At 36.4% G+C, this 21593-nt stretch overlaps 1 protein-coding gene across 1 annotated transcript in view; it reads right to left on the reverse strand.

Annotated features, from left to right (window-relative positions):
• Positions 1-681: 681 nt before the first annotated feature.
• Positions 682-21593, reverse strand: part of SPATA17 (spermatogenesis associated 17) — a 272232-nt gene continuing 251320 nt past the window's right edge. Inside the window, 1 exon segment of the mRNA XM_020982260.2 lies at positions 682-4456. Within this exon segment, the coding sequence (XP_020837919.1) occupies positions 4376-4456 (81 nt within the window). The 3' untranslated portion in view covers positions 682-4375.

The following is a 21593-nucleotide window of genomic DNA, read 5'->3' on the forward strand; positions in this document are numbered from 1 at the left end:
TCCCAAGATCAAACCTTAATAGGATGTCAGAGTTAAGGCCATCTCTACCACCTTCAGTCTAGACTGCTTATATTTAACTTTGTATTTAGAATATCTATATTTTATTTTGTATATATTTATATGGCAAATTTACTTGTCTCCCCTCCTCCCCACTCCCTAATTAGATTAAGTTCCTTAAGAGTAGGAATCATTTTATTCTTGGTCTTTTTATCTCCAACATCCAGAAAAATGCCAGGCACATAGTAAGTACTTAATAAAGCTCATTGATTCATAAATCAAAGAATATTTCCCTTTTCCTTTTGTACAAGGGAACAATCCCATCTCTGAAGTGTTGGAAATACTCCCTTGTTTTCAGAAGTTCCAGGATGCTGATTGGTGGGAATGCCAAGAGAACTGGGTTCTAGTCCTACTTCCTTCATTGTGGTCTCTCTCAGACTCATTTCCTTCAATTGTAAAGTGGGGATTATGATGTCTTTACTTCCTGCCTCACAGAATTCCTATTACCTGTTATATTGATATTTATAAAAGCTCTTTGAGAACTAAGAAGCACTATTTCAACATAAAATATTATTATTAAGAGTGCTGCTAGGTACCCATCATATCCACATCAAGGAAAATAAAGGTCGTAAGTGTGAGGTAGACCTGGAAAAAACAAAAACTAGAGAATGAATGCAATCAATCTCCATGATAATTTTATTTATTAATGTTTTAATTGATTTTCCATTGTTATCATTTTTCAATACCCTTTCCACAGCAGAAACCTCTTTTGTAACAATGAATTACAGTTAAGCAAAATCAAGTGATACATTGACCATTTCTGTTAGAACATATGTCTTGTTGCCCACCTGCTTCCTTTTAAAGTAAAGTCCCATCCATTTAGAGCTTATTTGAGTATATGGTTTAAAATGCTGGTCTAAGACTAATTTTTGCCAAATTGCTTCACAGTTTTCTCAACAGCTCTGGGTGAATAGAACGTTCTTCCCCTAATGAGTTATTTTCTTGGATTTACAGAAAATTTACTTGCTATATTCAGTTGTTTCTAGGTTTGATTTAAGTCTCTTCCACTAATAGTTTTGATGATCATTGTTTTGTAATGTACTTTGAAATCTGGTGATGCTAGATCTTCCCTTCATTCCTTGAGATTTTTGAACTTCTGCTCCTCCGGAAGAATTTTGTTATTATTTTGTCTAATTCTACAAAGTAGGCCTGGTCAGTTTGATTGGCATAGAACTAAATATGATGACAAATTTAGTAATATAATATTTTTTATCATATTAATCCTAGCAACTATAAACAATGTAGCTCTCTCCTATTTGTCTTCTTTTGTTTCTAAAAAGATCATTTTGTAATTGTATTTCTACAAATTGTGAATGTGTATTGGTAGATTAATTCTCAGATATTTTATGGATTTTGTAGTTATTTTGAATATTATCTTTCTGTCTATGTGTGTGTATAAAATCTCATTTGATCCTTACAGCAATCCACCACAGATGAGGAAAGTGAAACTAAGAGAAATTGTGATTTATCCTTGTTCACACTTCAAGTAAATGTCGGAGGCAGTATTTGAATTCAGGTCTAAATCTGGTAATCTTTCCACAACAACACACTGCCTTATGGGCAAGTCAATCATGTAATTGGTTTCTTCATCTATAAAATGGATGTTAGTCATATTTGCAGCATATACCGGAGGGAGCTATTGTGAAAATAAAAGGGAAAAATGTATGTTAAGCATTTAAAAAAAAAACTTATACTAAATAAATTCCAGAAGAAATTCCAAGTTCCAAACAACCGTACTACAAATTTTGAAAAACAACTTCTTTTTAAGAAGAAGACTCTTTTAAAGTTGGAGTTAGAGGTCAATTGCATTAGAAAAAAAAACACTTCTTTTGCAGATACCACTTTAATTCTGTCCCCAAAACTTTATATTCTTTGTCAATTGTGTCAAAATAATCTGACATAAACCAGCAATTCTAAACACCATAGGTATATATATATATATATGTTTGTAGGTACGTTTATATGTATGTATGTATATAGCTAAATGATAAAGTAGATAGAGTGCTGGGCCTGAGTCAGGAAGATCTGAGTTCAAATGTGACCTCAGACACTTACTAGCTGTGTGATCCTGGGCAAGTTACTTAACTGCAGTCTGCCTCAGTTTCCTCATCTGTAAAATGGGGATAATAATAGCACTTACCTTGTAGGGTTGTTGGGAGGATCAAATGAGATAATAATCATGAAGCATTTAGTGCAGTACCTGGCACATAGTTATGCTATTTAAAAATTAGAGTGTGTGCATGCATATGTGATATATATGAATATGTATATATTTTATATATATATGTGTGTGTGTGTGTGTGTGTGTGTGTGTGTGTTCATATACACATATATGTGTGGCTATAAATTATGAAAGTGAATTTTTAACCATCACTGTGAAAATTGATGAATTTAAATGTCCATTCATGTTGTTCGTGAAAGCAGTCACTCTGGAGAACTGTGAATTTATCTCAATGAGGCTGCCATTTCTCAAAGCCCTTTGTGAATTCCCTCATTTTGGAACTGCCTTCAGAGTTGTATAAGCAATCCACTCTTGTTACTTGTTGAACCTTTTAAATTGGTATAACCCACCTTGGCCATCCATGTTATTCATGACAATTGGCTCTGAATTACTATTGGCTGTTTCCCCAAATCAAATTGACTCTGAGATAGTGATGATTTGTCACCAATTAGGGTATTCAAAAGCACGTGCCACATACTCTGGAGCCAATCCCCAAAAAGGCATTCCAAAAATGCTTTGAGCAATGGCAACATTGTTGGAATAAGTGTTTAGCCTGCCAAGGTAACATTTGTTAATTTGAATAGGGATTGTATTCATTTGGAGGTATAAGTTCTGGTACATTTGTCAAAAAAATTGCTTGCCTTACTTTATAGTCATACCTTATACACCTATTACTTTTTAGATTATGCCAGATCAAGACAGATGGAATCCACTGTAAAAATATTAGCCATTATCATCAGGATAACTTAATTATTGCCATAAACTCCTGGATATACCCATGTAAGAGAGTACCTCAAAAAAGGCATTAAATAACCAAAAAGATGAAGTCATCTATTCCACACTAAAGACATTTAGCATTTGGTCTTTATATTAATATAATACAGCAATGACTACTTGCTAATTAATGATTTCCTTTCTAGACCGACAGCAAAATATGTCCATATAGGCAACTTAAAAGTGAACATGTTTATATGCAGGTAAGAAAGAATTATTACAAGTTTGTTTCTTTTTCTTAAACATAACCACACTCCATCAACACAAAGAAACAGCTCTCCTCAATGTTTTCAACATCAGCTTTCCTCTGCTACAAATCTCAAAGAATTTCGGTTAAAATCCAACATTACATGAATAAAGGAAATATTTGTTGGGTCTCTCAGATGTTGTTTGTTAAAAAGACTAAATGCTGATGAATTTTTCCATGAATACAACATTTATGAGTCGTTGTGCTACCAACCTTCTGTGTATCCAGAAGAAATGGTAATAACTAACTTCCCTCAGCATAGTGGAGGTTTGGTCCTTCAAGAGGCCAACACATCCAGGGCTTCTGAAGGATTCAACACAAGACTCCCAAGTCAAATTATTTTTTTCTACCCACCTCCACATCCTCAGGTGCCATTCTCTCCACACATAATGTTCCCTACACTCTTTATTGTCTCTAAAACCCAGAACAAAACCATGTTAGGAAACTTTCTCTAATTAAGCCAATTTCATTCTATGATCATTTGTCTATCCTGTAGCTCTTCTTAACTATGTAATTTTCTACCTACTAATATTTTGTATCACAAGTATTTTAAAAGTAGTTGCATGTGGGTATCTTTGGTGTCTGTACCCAGACTGTATAGTCACTGAAGTCAGGAAACATAATTTCTTTGGAATTCTTCCTAAGTCCTCAGTGCAGTGTTCAACACTCAAAAAATTAATTTGACTGATTTTACTGTTTGAGCTACATCATTATTTTCCATTATATTTTATAAACTATATTACCTAATATCTTCCCTGTCTTAGGATGAAGGATAGATTAGTGCCTTCAACTTTGTTCTAGTTCTACACCTACTTTAAATTATTGTGAGGTCCATATAATTATAGGTGAGTATATCTCTGTCAGTAGATAATCTGCAAAAAAAAAAAAGCATGCCTCCACTAGGTTAGATTCTAAGAAGTCTAGGAAGTTTTGTTGTTTTCTTTCTTTTTTTTTTTTTAACATAAGAATGTGATGATGACATGGCTTTTAAAATGCATGGTAGATCAATCAACTTTATTTGTGACTTTGTGAATTTATTACATTTTGGAAAGGTCTTTATGTAGAAATACACACCCTTACACTATCTCTCCAGCTCTTGAATATGCTTTTCCGTACTTGTCAAAGAGAACAAATGGTGGAAACACTGTCTGGAAGTTCTAGGAGGAAAAAAAAGAGAAAAAAAAAGGTTTAAAGTAGGTAGACACATTTATGCTGTCTAAATTTGTTTAAATTACAATGAAAAGGCATAAAGAGTACCAAATTAATTTTGATTTCAAAATTATAATCCTGCTTGCTAATGGATAGCAATTAGATATTTTAAGATCAGAAAGTCATTGGCTGAAGGCAAGGAAATAATCCATTCATTAATTCAATAAAAAATTAAGAATATCTACAGTGTGCAAAGCCCTGTATTAAATTTTGTGATGATACAAAGATGTACTAAACAGTATTTCCCCCCTCAAGGGACCTACAATCTATTGGAGGAGGCAAGACAAAGAACTAGGATATAGAATAGAACCATTAATATCATATCTATATTTGGAGGAAAGATGATTCAAGATGAGATACATTTCCATTCAAGATGAAATGTTTCTATACTTCACTATAAATGTTTTGTGTGTGACTTTTCTTTTTCAATTAGCTAATTAACAACAAGACCCTGCCTTCAAGGAGCTTATGTTCTAATAGGGAAGTTGCTATGAACATATATAGGTCTATATAAAATTTATGTGAAGTAGTTACAAGGTAACCTTATAGGAGAAAGCCCTAAGAGTTGAATGATGGAAGTGGGAGTGGGTTTGGGGTAGAAGAAGGGGAGGGGAACTCGCAAAGTACCATCTATCAAAGGATATTATTTTCCAGCCATTTTAAATGATCTTTGTGGCTGTCTTCTAACCCTCCTTCATTGGCTGCATACCTTTCTGGGTCTAAGTAGTTCTGAGTACATTCCAAAGACTATGTCAAGCTTCCTAGGTGCTATATCCTCAATGTTATTCAATGTTTCTAGACTACAGTAGTACATTTCTGACCAGCCTTGAGCATTTCCGATTCTTTCCCAATTTTATTTATGTAGTTTATTTTTTCTTACCCAACTGGTATTATGATTAAGAATATATCATAAACATTTTCCTTTGGGAATATTTTCTTTGAATATTTTCTCAACTATTGCACTGATACATTGTGTGACAGAGTGGAAAGTCAGCTCTGAAGCCAGGAAATCTGGGCTTAGGTCCTGCCTTGGACTCTGGGACTGCCGTAAGCAACTCTCTAAGATTGTAAATTGCAGAGAAGGTGCTGACTTGTGTTGGTAGAGTTTCCTCACCCAGGACTTACACATGACAATGAAATTACAGATCCAGTCCCTACACCTCTGTTATATAATCTTAGTTATGAGCAGGCCTTAGATATGGCTGAATTTTTTTTTACTGCCGAAATACTTTGGAAATCACTTCGGCATCAGCTATGGAAATCCAAAAGGTACAAAACGCGAAGGTCCTCAGAGTACTTTACTATGTTGTAGCACTGAACTCTCTAATATTTGGAACCAGATCTATGATTTGTTCCATATAGGAAACTCCCTGTGTGAAAATTCCCTCCCTTAATTCTGATCATCAACTCTAATCTAACTTACACTGTTGCTTTGGAGTAGTAGGAGGTTCAGTCCTATAATCTCATGTTTTATCAGGGGTCAGTGGGACTCCTACTCAGGCTCTCCTGTGGTTAATACAAATTCCCTGTCCACTAAATGATGCTGCCTCTCACCTTCTAATACACATAATAATAACAATATTTAACTTAATCAGTTTTAAAATGAATCTTCATTTAAAAATACCCATTTTTATGGACCTGCTATTTCCTTCTAAGGATAAAAAGGTACTTTCATGTTTAGTCCTTTCGTCCTTAAAGTTAAGAAGGCCAGCATGCTCTTTTCTCCTGTTAAAATGTCCCAAAAATGTGATGGTGGAGAAGGGTGGTAGTGTCGCTTATTTCCATAGGTATGTTATCTCTATTGTTTGGTTTCATGTTTATGCTATAGTCTACAGATAATTGGGTGTGAGCTGTCCAGAAATCCCTTACTGTCCTTGATACTGTATTTGGTTGTTGGTTTTTTTTTTCAGTTTGAATTACTATTTTCTTGCCCAGGGAAAACAGCCCTCTCCCATAGTGAATCAATCCAATTGGTATTTGATGTGAGAAGAGGGGGATATGCCACAAGAGCTGCTCTGGCTTCAGGAAAGCTTGCACTGATCACCGTGTGCTTAAAATTTGATTCTCATAGAAATGCACGTCATTGTGACATGATGATGTGCATTCACTAATTGCAATGAAACAATCTGTCCTGTGTTTGCATTGTCTTACTTGTAAATAGAATTCTCTCTCTCTCTCTCTCTCTCTCTCTCTCTCTCTCTCTCTCTCTCTCTCTCTCTCTCTCTCTCTCTCTCTCTCTCTCTCTCTCTTCTCTCTCTCTCTCTCTCTCTCTCTCTCTTCTCTCTCTTCTCTCTCTCTCTCTCTCTCTCTCTCTCTCTCTCTCTTTCTCTCTCTGTCTCTCGGCCAAAAAAACAAACAGAAAAAAAACAACCAGCTTTTCTGAAAAATAACTTCATCAGGAGAGAGGGAAAAAAAACTGGAAATGGTAAATCTAAATACTGCTGAAGCCCTCATTTGCCAGAGCAGACAGCTTTTACTATTAGGATGCCCAGCCAAACACAAATAATCCACTGCCAAAATGAGTTCCTTGGGACAATTTAGGAGTCTTTTGAAGTGAACGGCTTTTTGAGCTGGAATGAAGCCCAGGTTCATTTTCAAACCCAAGTCTAAATGACAAAGAGTAAATTTCCTATGCCCCTCACCCCCTTAGTGTAAGATTACTTTGAGCTGAGCATGGACTGTTTATCTAGCTATTCAAAGCTATTTTACCAGTTACTAACAATTGAGTATTTAAACAACTGGCTAGGATGTCAAAAGGGAGGAGGGGTAGTTTTCTTTGACCACATCTTGAGAAAACTTCATAAAAAGGAATGGGATAAGATAAAAATATATCTTATAGATCAATTTTGTATGCAAATATTTATTTTTGGGTTTTAGAAATAAAGGTTTTAGGTTTAAAAAATCAAAAGTTTTCTTTTAAGTCTAAAAAAATTAATGACCTGCAGACTGATATATATATATATATATGTATATGTATATATATGTATATATATAATTTGTGTGTATACATACATACTATATAATATATATATACATATTTACATGTATGTGTATATATATACACACAGACACATATAAACATTCAAAACATTATGGGATTTGAACAAAGTTCTTGAACTTTGTGATTTTCAATCAATCAATCAATCAAATGAGTATTTATTAAGTGCATTAAGTGCCTATTATGTATCAATAACCATGACAAGCACTGGAGACATAAAGAAAAAACTAAAATAGTCCTTGTCTTCAAAGACATTACACATTTGAAAAAAAAAATCAAAAAAATTCTCACCAGGATTTGAGTTTCCTTAGATAAATCTGAAATCATACCTGTTCAGAATCTCTCTATTACCACTGTCTCCCAAAAAAGTTTCTAAACTAGTCAGCACCCCATTAGCATCACAGGTTCTTAACCAAGGGTCCATGAACTTATTTTTTAAAAAATATTTTGATAGTATAATTTATTTCCTTTGTAATCTTATGTATTTTATTTTATACATTCAAAAGCAATATTCTGAGAAGGCTTCACCAAATTACCAAGTGGATTCATAATTCAAAAAAGGTGAAGAATCAACCTCTTTCTCTCCCTCCCTCTCTCCTTCTTTTTCTTGCTGTCTTCCTCTCTCTTTCTCTTCCTCCTCTCTCCTTCCCTTCCTCTCTCCCTCTTTCTCTTTCTCCAGCTTTGCCCATAACTTCAATGATGTAGGGAACTCCTTGTAAAGAAACTTCTTCTAGAAATACAGAAGGCAACTATTACGCAACATAAGAATTTTACAGAGTTTATTGGGGCACTGAGAGGTTAAGTCATTTGAGTGTCATATAACCCATAAGTGTTAGAGATGAAATTTGAACCAGATCCTCTTGAGTCCAAGGGTAACTCTTTATTCCCTCTGCTATGTTGATTCTCATTTTGCAGATAAAAAAGAATGAGGCTCAAAGAAGGAGAATTTTCCTCAGTCACATAGCTTATAAGTATCAGGACCAAGACACAAGCCCAGGACTTCTTGATTCCAGATCCAATGCCTTTTCCATCATGCCATATTGCCTCTTTGAGTTGTAGTGCTAGAGAAGACTTTTGAGAGTCTCTTGGACAGCATGGAGATCAAATCAGTCAATACTTAAAGAAATTAATTCATACTATTTAATGGAAGGTCAAATATAAAAGTGAAGCTTAGATACTTTGGCTACATAATGAGAAGATGGGACTCAGTGGAAAAAGACCCTGATGTTGGGAAAGACTGAAGGCAAAATGAAAAGGGGACAGCAGAGGATGAGATGGATAGATAGCATCATGGAAACAATGAATGTGAACGTGGACAGACTTGAAGAGATAGTAGAAGGGCCTGGCATGCTATGTTCCATGGAGTCATGAAGAGTTTGACATGACTAAATGAAGAGCAACAACAAAATGTTGACTCTTGCTATATTGAAGTAATCCTCATTATTACAGTGTTGAAGGAGACAGGAAAAAAATAAATATGGAAGCTATTTCTTTCCTTACATATACCTTTCCTTATCAAGGAGACAGGATAATATAACTGTAAATAACTATAACAATTTCTAATATTTATGGAGCACCTTAAAGTTTGCAAAGTCCCTCCCAGATATTATCTCATTTGAGCCTCACAACAAGCCTGTGAGGTAGGTGCTACTTGGAACTAATTTAGAGCTAGAAGGGCCTTCAAAATCATTTCAGTTTAATCCCTGCAATTTACAGATGTAGAAACTAAAGTCCAGGGAGTCTGACTTGCCCAGGGTCATACAGGTGGACAATGCCAGAAGTACCATCAGAACCAGGTCCTCTTACTCTAAAAGCAGCAATTTTTTTTTTCACTGAACCATAGTTACCATCCCAATTACTAGCTGTGTGACCCTGAATGAGATCCTTTACCCGTGTGTACCTTAGTTTTGTTTTGTTTTATTTTTCATCTACAAAGTGAGAAAAATACCTTCAGTACCCACCTCACCCAACTGTTGTGAGGAAAGTGCTTTGCACATCTTCACAGGTGCCATAGAGTCTGAATTGTTGTTATCCAGTGTGAGTTTTAAGGAAAGCCTCCTTACAAACTTTCCTGGTATTTGTGTCCCTCAGCCCCTATTACATCAGGTTGTGTGTACTGAACTTTTGATTAAAATGTTTAAGTGTCCTCAAAGAAATATGCTTTTGCCTTGCCATTAGAAGACTGGATTACATACTTGGACATGAAATGATATTTTCTGTCTATATGTAACATGTTTCTGTTAAAAACTAGATGACAGTCAACTCTTGCTGCACTGACATTATTAGTGGATCACTATAATATAGCATGTATTCTAAATTGTAGCTGATCCACAATCATTCCCATTTGGCTTTAAGATGCATTTTTTGTACTGATACTTAAATGAATACAATTTTTTATCTGGGAACTTACAGCACTTAAAGCACAGTAATAAAACTACACTGTAAAGACCCAAGATACACACACACACACACACACACACACACACACACACACACACACACACATATTTTCTCTAGTCTTCTTAGTCTTTTATTTTTTGGTCTTTTTTCTGGATTTAATTTTTCTTTCCTTTCACTTTTTTGGTACCTTTTCTTCCTTCTCTTTTCCATTAAACTTTCTTTTCTCATTAAACTTTCAAAAGAGAATGTGACCATTTTCTTCACATTATTCAATTTTAGAGAACATCAGTTCCCCACCTCTCCCCTCTATCTGCAGCTCTGCTCGGTTTCTACTCCAGAGAACAAAATGCCTCTCTCAAGATAAACTGATCACTTCTAATCTGATTACCATGTTGCTAACTCAGCCTTGAATACTCAGATAGCTTCTCACCTTCCTCCGCCTCTTCTCCCCTCTGATTGGAGGCCTGGAGGGTGGAGTACTAGACTGATCCCCAAACCTTCCTTTATACAGGGCAGCTATTGGACTTCCAGATTACTCCTCTATAGAGCTATAGATCTCCTTGGTTCCAACTCCATGGAACAAGATGTCCCACCAGGTCCCCCCTGGTGTTTCTACTTCACCCCCTTCCCAGCTTCCTTTTGTATGTTGTTTTCCCCCACTAGATTTTAAGCTCCTTGAGGGCAGGGGCTTTGTTTTCTCTTAGTTGTATTCCTTTAGTACATAGCTGGTAGAAGTGCTTAATAAGTGTTTACTGAATTGAATTAAGCTCCAAAGAGTCCAAGTCTAAACTAGGGCATCTAATATGCCCTTCTTTATATGTGGTTTTGGCAAATACCGGTTGACGTGATTTCACCTCTCTGAGAACTACAGCTTTAGGAACAAACACAAAACTAATACTAGCTAACTCTTACACAGCACTCTAAAAATTCAAATCTTTACATATTGGTTCAGTCAGGTTGGGAATTAAGGATGAAAACCACAATTCATACAGAATTTTAAAAATTCAGATGCTTGTTTCATCGTTCTGGGAAAAATCCTGTGAGAAAATTCCCTCTGAATATAGATTGGCACCTGCTCTGCTGTTTATGATCTTAGAGATTTGCCTCAGGCACTGACAGGTTAAATGTTTTGCCAGGGACAACCGGAACCCAAGCCTTCTGACTCTATGCCCCTGTCCACTGTGCAATGCTGCCTCTACATGGTTATATTAAGTTGTTAAAGGAAAAAATGCCAAATGCATATGAGGGAGGGATGGGAATGGGAAAGGAGAGGGAGAGGAGGAGAGACAAAGACAAATTGGCAGCCATCTAGTCCAACATGTACGCAAGAGGGAAACACTAAGGCTGTGTATTTATGCAGAATGTATATGAAGCCTATTCCCCTTCTGGTTAGAGAATACTCCCATAGTGTTTGCTAGGATTTAAGAGGCTTGTTTGAAGAGAGTTTAAGTGTTTTGTGATCTCGGTGGAAAATAGTTATGGGAAGCATTCCTTCATTTATTTAACAAGTATTTATTAGACATTTCTTATGATCAAGACACAGTGTTAGGTACATAGGAGGATATCAAGAAGAAGACTGCTGAAGTTGTGTTTAGAATTCAGGGGTTCTTTTTTACTGGAGTTCACAAATTTATACATAGACACACACATATATTATATACACGATTATTTAAATATTATTGGTTCCCTTTATCAAATCAAATTAACATGCATTTATTAAGCACCTACTCTGTGCCTGGCACTTCAATAAGTGTTGGTGATATAAAAAAAAGGTAAAACAAAACACAGTCCCTTCTCTTAAAGAGGTAATGATCAAGTGGTGTGTAAATTAGACAGGAAAAATTTGACATAATCTTAGAAGGCAGGCACTATCATTGGGAAAGACTTCCCTTAAAGCTGAAATTTTATCTGGGCCCTGAAAAAAGTCAGGAAAACTAGGAGATAGATATGAAGGAGAGAATTCCAGGCATGGAAGAGCAGCCAAGAAAGACGGATAAAGTGAAGAAATGTAGCATCTTGTACTAGCAATGCCAAGGAGATCAGCGTCACTGGATCACAGAATAATCTTATGTATTTTATTTTATGTCTTTAAAAACATTGCTGTAAGAAAGAATCCATAGACCTAACCACACTGCTGAAGGGGTCCATGATACAAAAAAAAAAGGTTTATGACCCCAAATTAGATAATGGTATAAGAATGATCAAATATGGGGTATTAAGGAAGTTTATCTGAAGTAAAGAAAGACTGATGGGGTGCTTTGGTGCTTGTGTTTGGGTGCTTGTGCTTGTACTTGGACCCCAATTTCTCCCTAGCCTCAGAAACACTGTCCCTGACAGTTTCTCCCCAGCCCAAGGACCCTGTGCTTAGCAATTGCTCATGAGTGGGCCCCAGCAAGACCCTTATCTCTCTCCCTGGTGCAGTTCCAAACAGCACCTGAAGGATTTATTAGTTTAAACTGGCTTTGCACTGGGTCATAAATACATTCTTACCCACTACTGTACTATCCTACCGCCCTACTTTATTATCTACATCCTGGGCTCCTCATTAACTGTATTCTAGACTTAAGACATATGTATACTCCTTACATCTATCTTGTCTAACAAGACATTGACTGGTGGTAGACTGGACAACTCTCAGTTACCCTGAACTCTAGTTGACTTAATGATGTAGCAGGCCTAAAACCACACCTCCATGTGGTACCCCTTGTGGGCTTTTTCTAATGAACTCTGGGTAAAACGCCTGTGCAGTAGGTGCAAGAAGTGCATGTTCTTGTAAGAACTGACCACCATTCCCTAATCCCACCCTGAATCCCCTACTTAGCATATTTGGCACATGTTTATTGTATTTTATCCTATATAAACTTTAACTGTACCTCTCTAAGGTTGCAGGATCCTTTAAGAATCCTTGCCCGCTGAAAAGCGTAACAACAAACTTTGCCACCTTGGCCTAAAGAATGCTTGAGTCTGTGAATTCATTCCAGATGACCCATGTACTTCAGTCTTTGAGGGGTCACAACCTCTCAACCTCTCAGCCCGCTACAAGACCAGGCTGAGAAACTGGCAAACTAGAAAAGGGCTTTGAAGCAGAGAATGAGAATCTTGAACTTGATTTGTAAAGTAAGAGGCCATAGAAAAAAGGGAATAACATTAGTCCAAGTGATGTTCAGAGAAGCTAATGAGCAGTCAAAAATTTTAATTAAATACAACATCTGCAGTATATTATACACTTGCAGTGTCATCAAGAATCCCTGACATGGTAGAAACAAAATAAGCTGGAGATTTCACAACAAATAAGTATTTACTAAGGATGAACTGTTAGGTGCTAGAAATGTGATGAAAAAAAAAAGGAGCAGTCCCTGCCTTCAAGGAACTTCTATTTTATTGGGAGATAATGACAAATCTGCCTGTGAGTAAATGCAGAGAAGATACACATTAATATAAAGCAACTTCAGGCAAATAATAACTTAGTAGGAAAATCTAGTGTAGTAAGAGACATCTATTTTGTGCTTGGACTTCAGCAAGGGATTTTTGGAAGTGGTGGTGAGGCACAAGAGCCTTGCAAATGTGTAAGAGTGCTTTAGGCAAAGGCAGAGGGCAGAGATGGAAGATGTTGGACACAAGAATATTTAGAGTCAATGGCAGTAAAGCTCAGGGTCTGAGGCTTGTAAAATTGCATAGAGAAATAAAGAGGAAGATTCATTTTCTGGGGACAAACAATGACATGAAGCAGAGATATTCAATTCTAATGGTGCTTCATCATCCCCATCAACTGAACAAATATAGAACAGGGAAGAAACGGCTCATTAGCAATTCACATGAAAGACTTAGAAGACTAGAAGTTCTATAACTGAAAATATCACCATCCTCCTCAATATCTCAGTCCAAGGCCATATAGTTATCATTTTCCACTCTTCCTTCCCACTCAAACTGCCCTTCCATATCCACTAAGCTGTTAAGCCTTTTCAATTCTATCTCCACAAAAGCCTTGCTTCTTTCTGTTTCTCTCCATCCATAGCACCACCACAGTTTTTTAGGACTGACTCTTTTCAGGATTTTACCATTGGAACAATCCAATTAATGTCCCTCCCTCAAAGCTTTTTCTGCTCCAGTCCTTTAAGACTTCCTAAGGTAGAAGTATCGTTGTATCATTCCACTGCCCCTCCCCCAAACCTTCAGTGGCTCCCTTTTGTGACCAGGATAAAAATGGAAATCCCTCAGCTTGGAATTTAAGGTCCTTAACTTTTTTTTTTAATGTAAGTCTTCAATATACCTTTCTGGCTTAATTTCTTACTACCTTCTACATTCACTCTACATTCCAGCCAAACTAGAGTATTAGAATGTTTTCCAATAATTCAGCACTCTGTTTCCAAAACTTGTCTCCCCTGCCTGATATATACATATCATTTATTTCTGACTCCCACACTTTTTTTTCAAGTTTAGCTAGGGTGACTCCATGAATACTCTCATGCTCTCCTCAATTTTTTGTGATCTCCCCCACCCCAAATTCATTGCTGTTATTTAGCCACTTCAGTTGCATCTGTGACTCCATTTTGGGTTTTCTTAGCAAAGATAATGGAATAGTCTGCCATTCGGAAACTGAGTTAAGCAGGGTTAAGTGAATGCCCAGGATCAGATAGTTAGTGTCTGAGGCTGGATTTCAACTCAGAACTTCCAGAATCCAAGCCCGGCACTCTATACATTGTGTGTGCCACCTAGCTGCTTCTGTTTCTAAAATTAACTTGTATTTAACTTATCTGTGTATATAGTTTATCTTCAGTGGAGGTTAAACTCCTTCAGGTTAGCGCCCATTTTGCTTCTGACAGAATTTGTTTGGGTCACATAGTAAGAATGTGGGAAACATAGATTTCAAACTGTGGTCTTCCTGACTCTGAGGCCAGCTCTCTGTAACTATGACATGCAGTCTCTTAACACCTTGTATGTATTAGGATTTAATAAATGTTTATTCCATTGAACTAAATTGAATTATCAGAAATGTTTCCCTACCAGCCAGTAAGTCTGTTGAAAGCAATGGCCATAGCCGAACTAAACTTTGTATTTTCCTTAGCATCTAGCACAGTGTTCTGCATACAGTGGGTCTTTAATCTTTGTTGACTCATAGATCATCTATCAGGTTTGTTCTGGAAGCATCTGTTATAGGATGTGTCAAATTAGATGACCTCATCATTCAATTTCTACAGTTCTCTGGAGAAGAGGAGACTGACAACAGTTATAAGGTAAGAGAGTATTTGAAAAATATCTTAAAGGAAAAATCAGCATGTTGGATACTGAGCTCAAAGGCAAATGTATGAAGGTTTTTGATTTGAAGAATTTTGTTTGGGAAGTTAGTGATAAGAGCATCTATTGGTTAAAGTATAGAGGGGTTTCCGGCTCAGATATGGTCAGAGCTTCTGAAGTTCTTGTCAACGCTTAGATTCTGAAATTCTCACATGATGGTGTTGCCCACAGCAATGGAGAAACTAAGCATAAAGAAAAATCAGAGGAAATATATATTTTTAAAAACTGCTTCTTTATTTTAAATTAACAAATATTTATTTAATGTTTATTATGTTCAAGGCACTGAAATGAGACAGCTCAGGAGGTGGTAGATTTTCTCATTAGAAGTCTTCAAGCAAAAACTAAATGATAACTTGAGCAAATTACAGAAAGAATTCCTCTTAAGATACAAGTTGGATCAGATGGCCTTTGAAGTCCCTTCCAACATGGAAAATCTGTGTTATCTATTTGATAATGCATTATAGACAGAATGGTATGTAACCTATTGGCTCATTAGTTAGAACATAAGTCCTGGTTATATTTCTTATCTAGTTAGTTCACTTCATTCTTTTAAGATCATATATGCTCCTATTTCTATCTAATCTTCCTTCAAATGTTAACTAGTAGTCAACAAAGGGGATTTTTTTCAAATCCATTCCCAATTCTGGAAAGAAATACAAGAAATATGCTCTTTAGATAATAGGTTGATAATATCATCGTATATAACATATATGGATTTCTATGTGAAGTTAGAATCATAGAGAAAGATTGGGGTCACATGTGTTTAGTCTGACTGTATTATATGGAATATAGTGAGACCACTAGCAGCCTAAATACTTTGGCTATTGGACCTGAGAATACAGTTTCAACGATGTTTGCATAAAACTTTTTTTTCTTTTAAATTGGCTTTTTATTAGGAGACTTTGGTTTTTAGTTGGTTGTTTTAGCTGTAATTCATTAGAAATTCTTTATTATTGGTTAATCGCTACATGAACTTATGGATTTGGATGTACTACGGCCCCCAAATGTATTAACTGACTTTTCTATAACACTGAAAAGTTCACAAAGCTCAGTCATCACCCCAACCCTATCAGGTGAAAGTGAGGCTCCAAGTGGTTAATTGACTTGCCCACGGTCACACGACTGTCAGAACCAGGATTCAGACAAAAGGTTCCCCTAACTCCAAGTTTAGTGTTATTTCCACTATCACACACTAACCTTGGATAGTCTATGAGACATGTGTGGTCCCATCCCTCATCCTTGCCCATGCTTGGCATTATAAAGTAGTCCCAACATATATTAGTTTCCTGCCATAACTAAGTGATGCTAAATAAAAATGTCCATTCAATGAATACATTTCAAGAACCAAGCTGGTGGAACCAAAGACAATTGAAAATAATATATGTTAATTTGAATTATGATTGTATTTAGTCTCTACAAAGGCAGTCAATGGGATAATATAATAGTGAATTTTTCCAAGCATTTATGAAACTAACTTTCATTTCAGATGAAATATTTACGCACCTAAGATGGTGATATTTCACAAGTATAAACATTTGTAAATATATTTTTCAAGGAATTCCCATAATGTTCTAACCTCCCTAGACCTCTGAGGTCATTCAGAAGAGGATAAACATTAATCCAACTAATTTCTCCCTTTGTAATTTTACAAGTACTGGTTGAAAACTTTTCCAGTTACTACAAGAGCTCCTGACATGCCCCAAATGACTACAACAACCACTTCTGTCAATACAGCACAAATGTCATTTTAAGTACTCAAAACCCACTAAGATCCCCTAAAAAAGATTGATTTCTTTGCTCCAATGTTTCTTTGGGTTAAACTTTTCCAACAACTGAAACCTGTTAGTGCACCTGGCACTTGTAGTCCAGAATGTAGGTCACCATCAAGTAATAAAAAAAAGTATTGACTTTTCTCTGTCTGTAAGCAGCATGAAAGGGGTTTCATGGCCTTGTTGTATATGAAAAGCGCTCCATTAATTTTACTTATTTCAACAAAGGCTGTCAAATTCTAATGCTTCTATTGCACCTTTTGTATAAAGTACATTGACACCAATCCTGTCCCTGTAAAGCTAGCTTACAATGTTTCAGCTAGTGAATAGGGCTTGTCCCATAATTTTAATTCTCTCTCATACATTTAGCTCCCCTAAGCTGCCTTCTCCTGAGTGACATTTATAGGAAGAAAGTGAACTATTAATAATGGTTACCTATGTCTTCCATTGGTAATGCAAATGGTGTCTGGTTTTGAGGAGTAATTAACCAGACGAAAAAAGTCACATAGAAATACTAAAGTTTTTTTTTTCTTTTAGCAGCTGGTGATTACAGAATGATTTGTGTGTCCATCAATGGCTAAAAATATATTCATAGGGGACAGAGCCAAAATAATGGTTTAGGGGCAGCAACCTACCTGAACTCTCTTAGTATACGCCTCCAAACAACTTTAAAAGAATGCCTCAAATCAAAATTTGGAGCAGCAGAGCCAAAAAAAAAAAGGCAAGGTGATAATATTTTTCTGGCTTAAGAAAACTTTGATAATTGGCAGTCAATTGGTGACACTGAGATAGGGGCCGGTCCACAGCACACACACACACACACATGATAGTGGTAGACACCATGGGCCTTATAAGTGGCCCCAAAAGCAGCAGCAGCAGCTTTGGGAATTTTCAACACAGAGACAATAAGGGGGCTGTCAACTGATCAGAAGGAGATCACATCAGAAGGAGATAACAAGGGACTCATTGCTGGCATTGGAAACAGCTGGCACTGATTGGCAACTCTATTGTCCATATGCAGTTCTGGGTTGCAGTTCCAGGGAAGAGAGGCATGTTTGTGGTCAGTTAAAAGGGAGTATGGTCTCTAGTCACAGTTTCAAGGCAGCACAGAGTGCTAGCATTTGTGGCTGCAGAGGCTGCAAAGGCTGCAAGCCTTTCTTGGGTAAAGACCAGAGTATGGACCAGGAGGGCAATGACCACACCTCTCCCTGGATTACAATACCTTGGAAGCACCAAAAATTTGCAGGTCCTCAGAACTAGTTCTGAAAAAAGCAGCACAAAAAAGCCTGAAGCTTGAGACAGAGCCTCCCCACTCCCAAGAGAGCAGAGCCCAACTTTAACATAAAGTTCAAAGTAAAGAAATAGGGTTAAAAAAATGAGCAAACAACAACAACAAAAGAATTTAGCCATAAAAAACAACTAAGCTGGCAGGGAAGAGCAAGACAAAAATGCAGAAGACACTAATATAAAAACAGCTAAAATCAAAGCCTCAAAGAAAAATGCAAATTGGACCCAAGCCCAAGAAGAATTCCTGGAAGAGTTCAAGAAACAGTTGAAAACGGTGGAGGAAAAACTGGGAAAAGAAATGAGAGTAATTTAAGAAAATTATAAAAATAATTAACAGCTTAGTAAAAGAGGCACAAAAATTCCCTGAAGAAAATATTCCTTAAAAAACAAAATAGGCCAAATGGTGGGGGGGAAAAAGAGTTATAAGAGCTCACTTAAGAAAATAATTCTTAAAAATTAGAATTGGACAAGTGAAAGCTAGTACCTCTAAAGGACATCAAAAACAATAAAACAAAGCCAGAAGAATAAGAATAATAAAAGAAAATGTGAAATATCTCATTGGAAAAACAATTGACCTAGAAAATAGATCAAGGAGAGATAAGTTAAGAATCAGACTAAAAGCGGTGGGGAAAAAAAAGAGCCTAGATATCACATTTCAAGAAATTGTACAGGAACACTGCCCCCAACACCTTAAATCCAGAAGGCAAAATAGAAATTAAAGAATTTATGTTTCACATCCTGAAAGAGATCCTAAAATGAAAACTCCCAGGAATTTTATTGCCAAATTCCAGAGCTCTCAGGTAAGAGAAAATATTGTAAGCAGCCAGAAAGAAACAATTCAAATATTGTGGAACCACAATCAGGATCACCTCACCTGGGATTTAGTGGCTTCTTCATTAAAGGAGCAGAGGGCTTAGGATATGATATTGCAAAAGGCAAAGGAGCTAGGATTACAACCAAGAATAACCTACTCAACAATAGTGAGCATAGTTTTTCAGAGGGAAAAAAATGGGCATTTAAAAAAAATAAACAGGACTCTCAAGTATTCCTGATGAAAAAAAAACAACACAGAGCAGAATAAACAATTTGATATACAAATATAAGACTCAAGAGAAGCATAAAAAAAAAGATATGAAAGAGTAATCATAAGGGACTCAATAAAGTTAAACTATTTACTTTTCCATATGCAAAGTTATTACTAATAACTTTGTCATCATTAAGGTAGTTATAAAGAGTCTACATCAGGGGTGGGGAGCCTGAGGCCTTAAGGTTACATGTGGCCCTCTACATCCTCAAGTGTGGCCCTCTGACTGAATCCAAACTTCATAGAACAAATCAATCAAATGGCTGCATTTGAGGACTTAGAGGGCCACATGAGGCCTGAGGCCACAGGTTCCCCACCCCTGGTCTACATAGACAGAGGGCATGAATGTGAGTCAATTATGCTTGGATGACTCCAAAAAAATAAATGAAGGGGTGAGAAGGAGGTATATACTGGGCGAAGGGGGAAGGGAGAAGTGGAATGGGTAAAATTTTCTCACATAAAAGCTGCACACGGAAGATTTTTAAAGTGGGAGGGAAAATGGTGGGTGCGGTGGCAGGTAATGCCTGAACCTCACTTTCATTGCAATTGATTCAAAGAGGGAAGAATACATACATACACTCAGTTGGGTACAGAAATCTACCCTACCCAATAGAGAAATAGGAGAGGAAGGGGATAAGATAAGGGAGAAGCTGATGATAAAAGGGAGGGTAGATTAAGGGAGGCAGTGGTCAGAAGCAAAATAAACATTTCAGAAGGGATAGTATAAAAAGAGACAGAAAAAAATAAACTGTAGGAAAATGGGAGTCATGAAAATACACTGTTAGTAATCAAAACTATGAATATTATGGAATGAGCTCACTCAGAAAATGGAAGCAAATAATAAAATGGATTAAAAACTAGAATCCAACAATATGTTGACTATAATAGTCATGCTTAGAACAGAAAGACATACACAGGGGTAAAATAAAGGGCTGGAGCAGAATCTAAAATATTTCAGCTAAAGTAAAACAAAAGGTAGAGATAGCAATCATGATCTCAGACAAAGCAAAAGCAAAAATACCCAATTAAAGAAATAATCAGGGAAACTACATTGTGCTAAAAGGTACCATTGACAATGAAGTAACATAAAAATATAGCAAGTTTCTCTGATAAAGACCTCATTTCTCAAATATGTAGAGAGCTGTGTAAAAATAAGAGCCATTTCACGATTGATAAATGGTCAAAGGATATGATTAGGCAGTTTTCAGAAGAAGAAATCAAAGCTATCTACCATCACATTAAAGAAATACTCTAAGTCATTATTGAGAAGTAGCTAGGTGACACAGTAGATAGAGCACTGGCCCTGGGGTCAGGGGGACCTGAGTTCAAACCTGGTCTCAGAAACTTGACACTTACTAGCTCTGTGACCCTGGGCAAGTCACTTAACCCCAATTGCCTAGCCAAAAAAAAAATCACTGTTAATTAGAAAAATGCAAATTAAAACAATTCTGAGGTACCTATCAGAAATGACAAATGCTAGAAGGGATGCAGGAAAATTGCTACACTAATGGATTCTTGATGGAGTTGTGAACTGTTCCAGTCACTCTGGAGAACAATTTGGAACTATGCTCAAAGGGCTATAGAACTGTGCATGCCCTTTGACCAACAATTCCGGTATTGAATCTGCACCACAAAAAGATTAAAGAAAAAGGAAAAAGACTTACATGTGCAAAACTGTTTATAATAGCTCTTTCTGTGGCGGCAAAGAATTGGTAATTGAGGAGATGCTCATCAGCTAGGGAATGACTGAACAAATTGCGACATATAATTGTGGTGAAGTACTATTGTGTTATAAGAAATTATGAGAGGGGTAGTTTCAGAAAATAATATGATAAGACCTATATGAACTGATGAAAAGTGAAAGTGAGAAGAACCAGGAGATCATTGTGCATAGTAACCCCAATGTTGCAATGATGATCAACTGTGAAAGACTTGTTTACTCTGATCAACACAATGATCCAAGGCAATTCCAAAGGACTCATGGTGAAAAAGTGCTGTCTTCCTCTGGAGAAAGAAATGATGAAATCTGAATGCAAATTGAAGTATAATCTTTTCACTTTATTTTTCTTGCTTTTTTTGGCAATATGCCTAATATGGAACTGTTTTACATTATTTTACACACATAATTGATATCATATTGCTTGTCCTCTCATTGGGTGTGGAGGGAACGGGAGGGAGAGAATTTGCAATTCATTATTTAGAAGGGAATGTTTAAAATAAATAAATAATAAATAAAAAAGGAAAAAAATAAA

This window comes from Phascolarctos cinereus, unplaced genomic scaffold (genome assembly GCF_003287225.1).
Source record: "Phascolarctos cinereus isolate Bilbo 61053 unplaced genomic scaffold, phaCin_HiC Scaffold_5;HRSCAF=322, whole genome shotgun sequence".
Taxonomy (NCBI): domain Eukaryota; kingdom Metazoa; phylum Chordata; class Mammalia; order Diprotodontia; family Phascolarctidae; genus Phascolarctos; species Phascolarctos cinereus.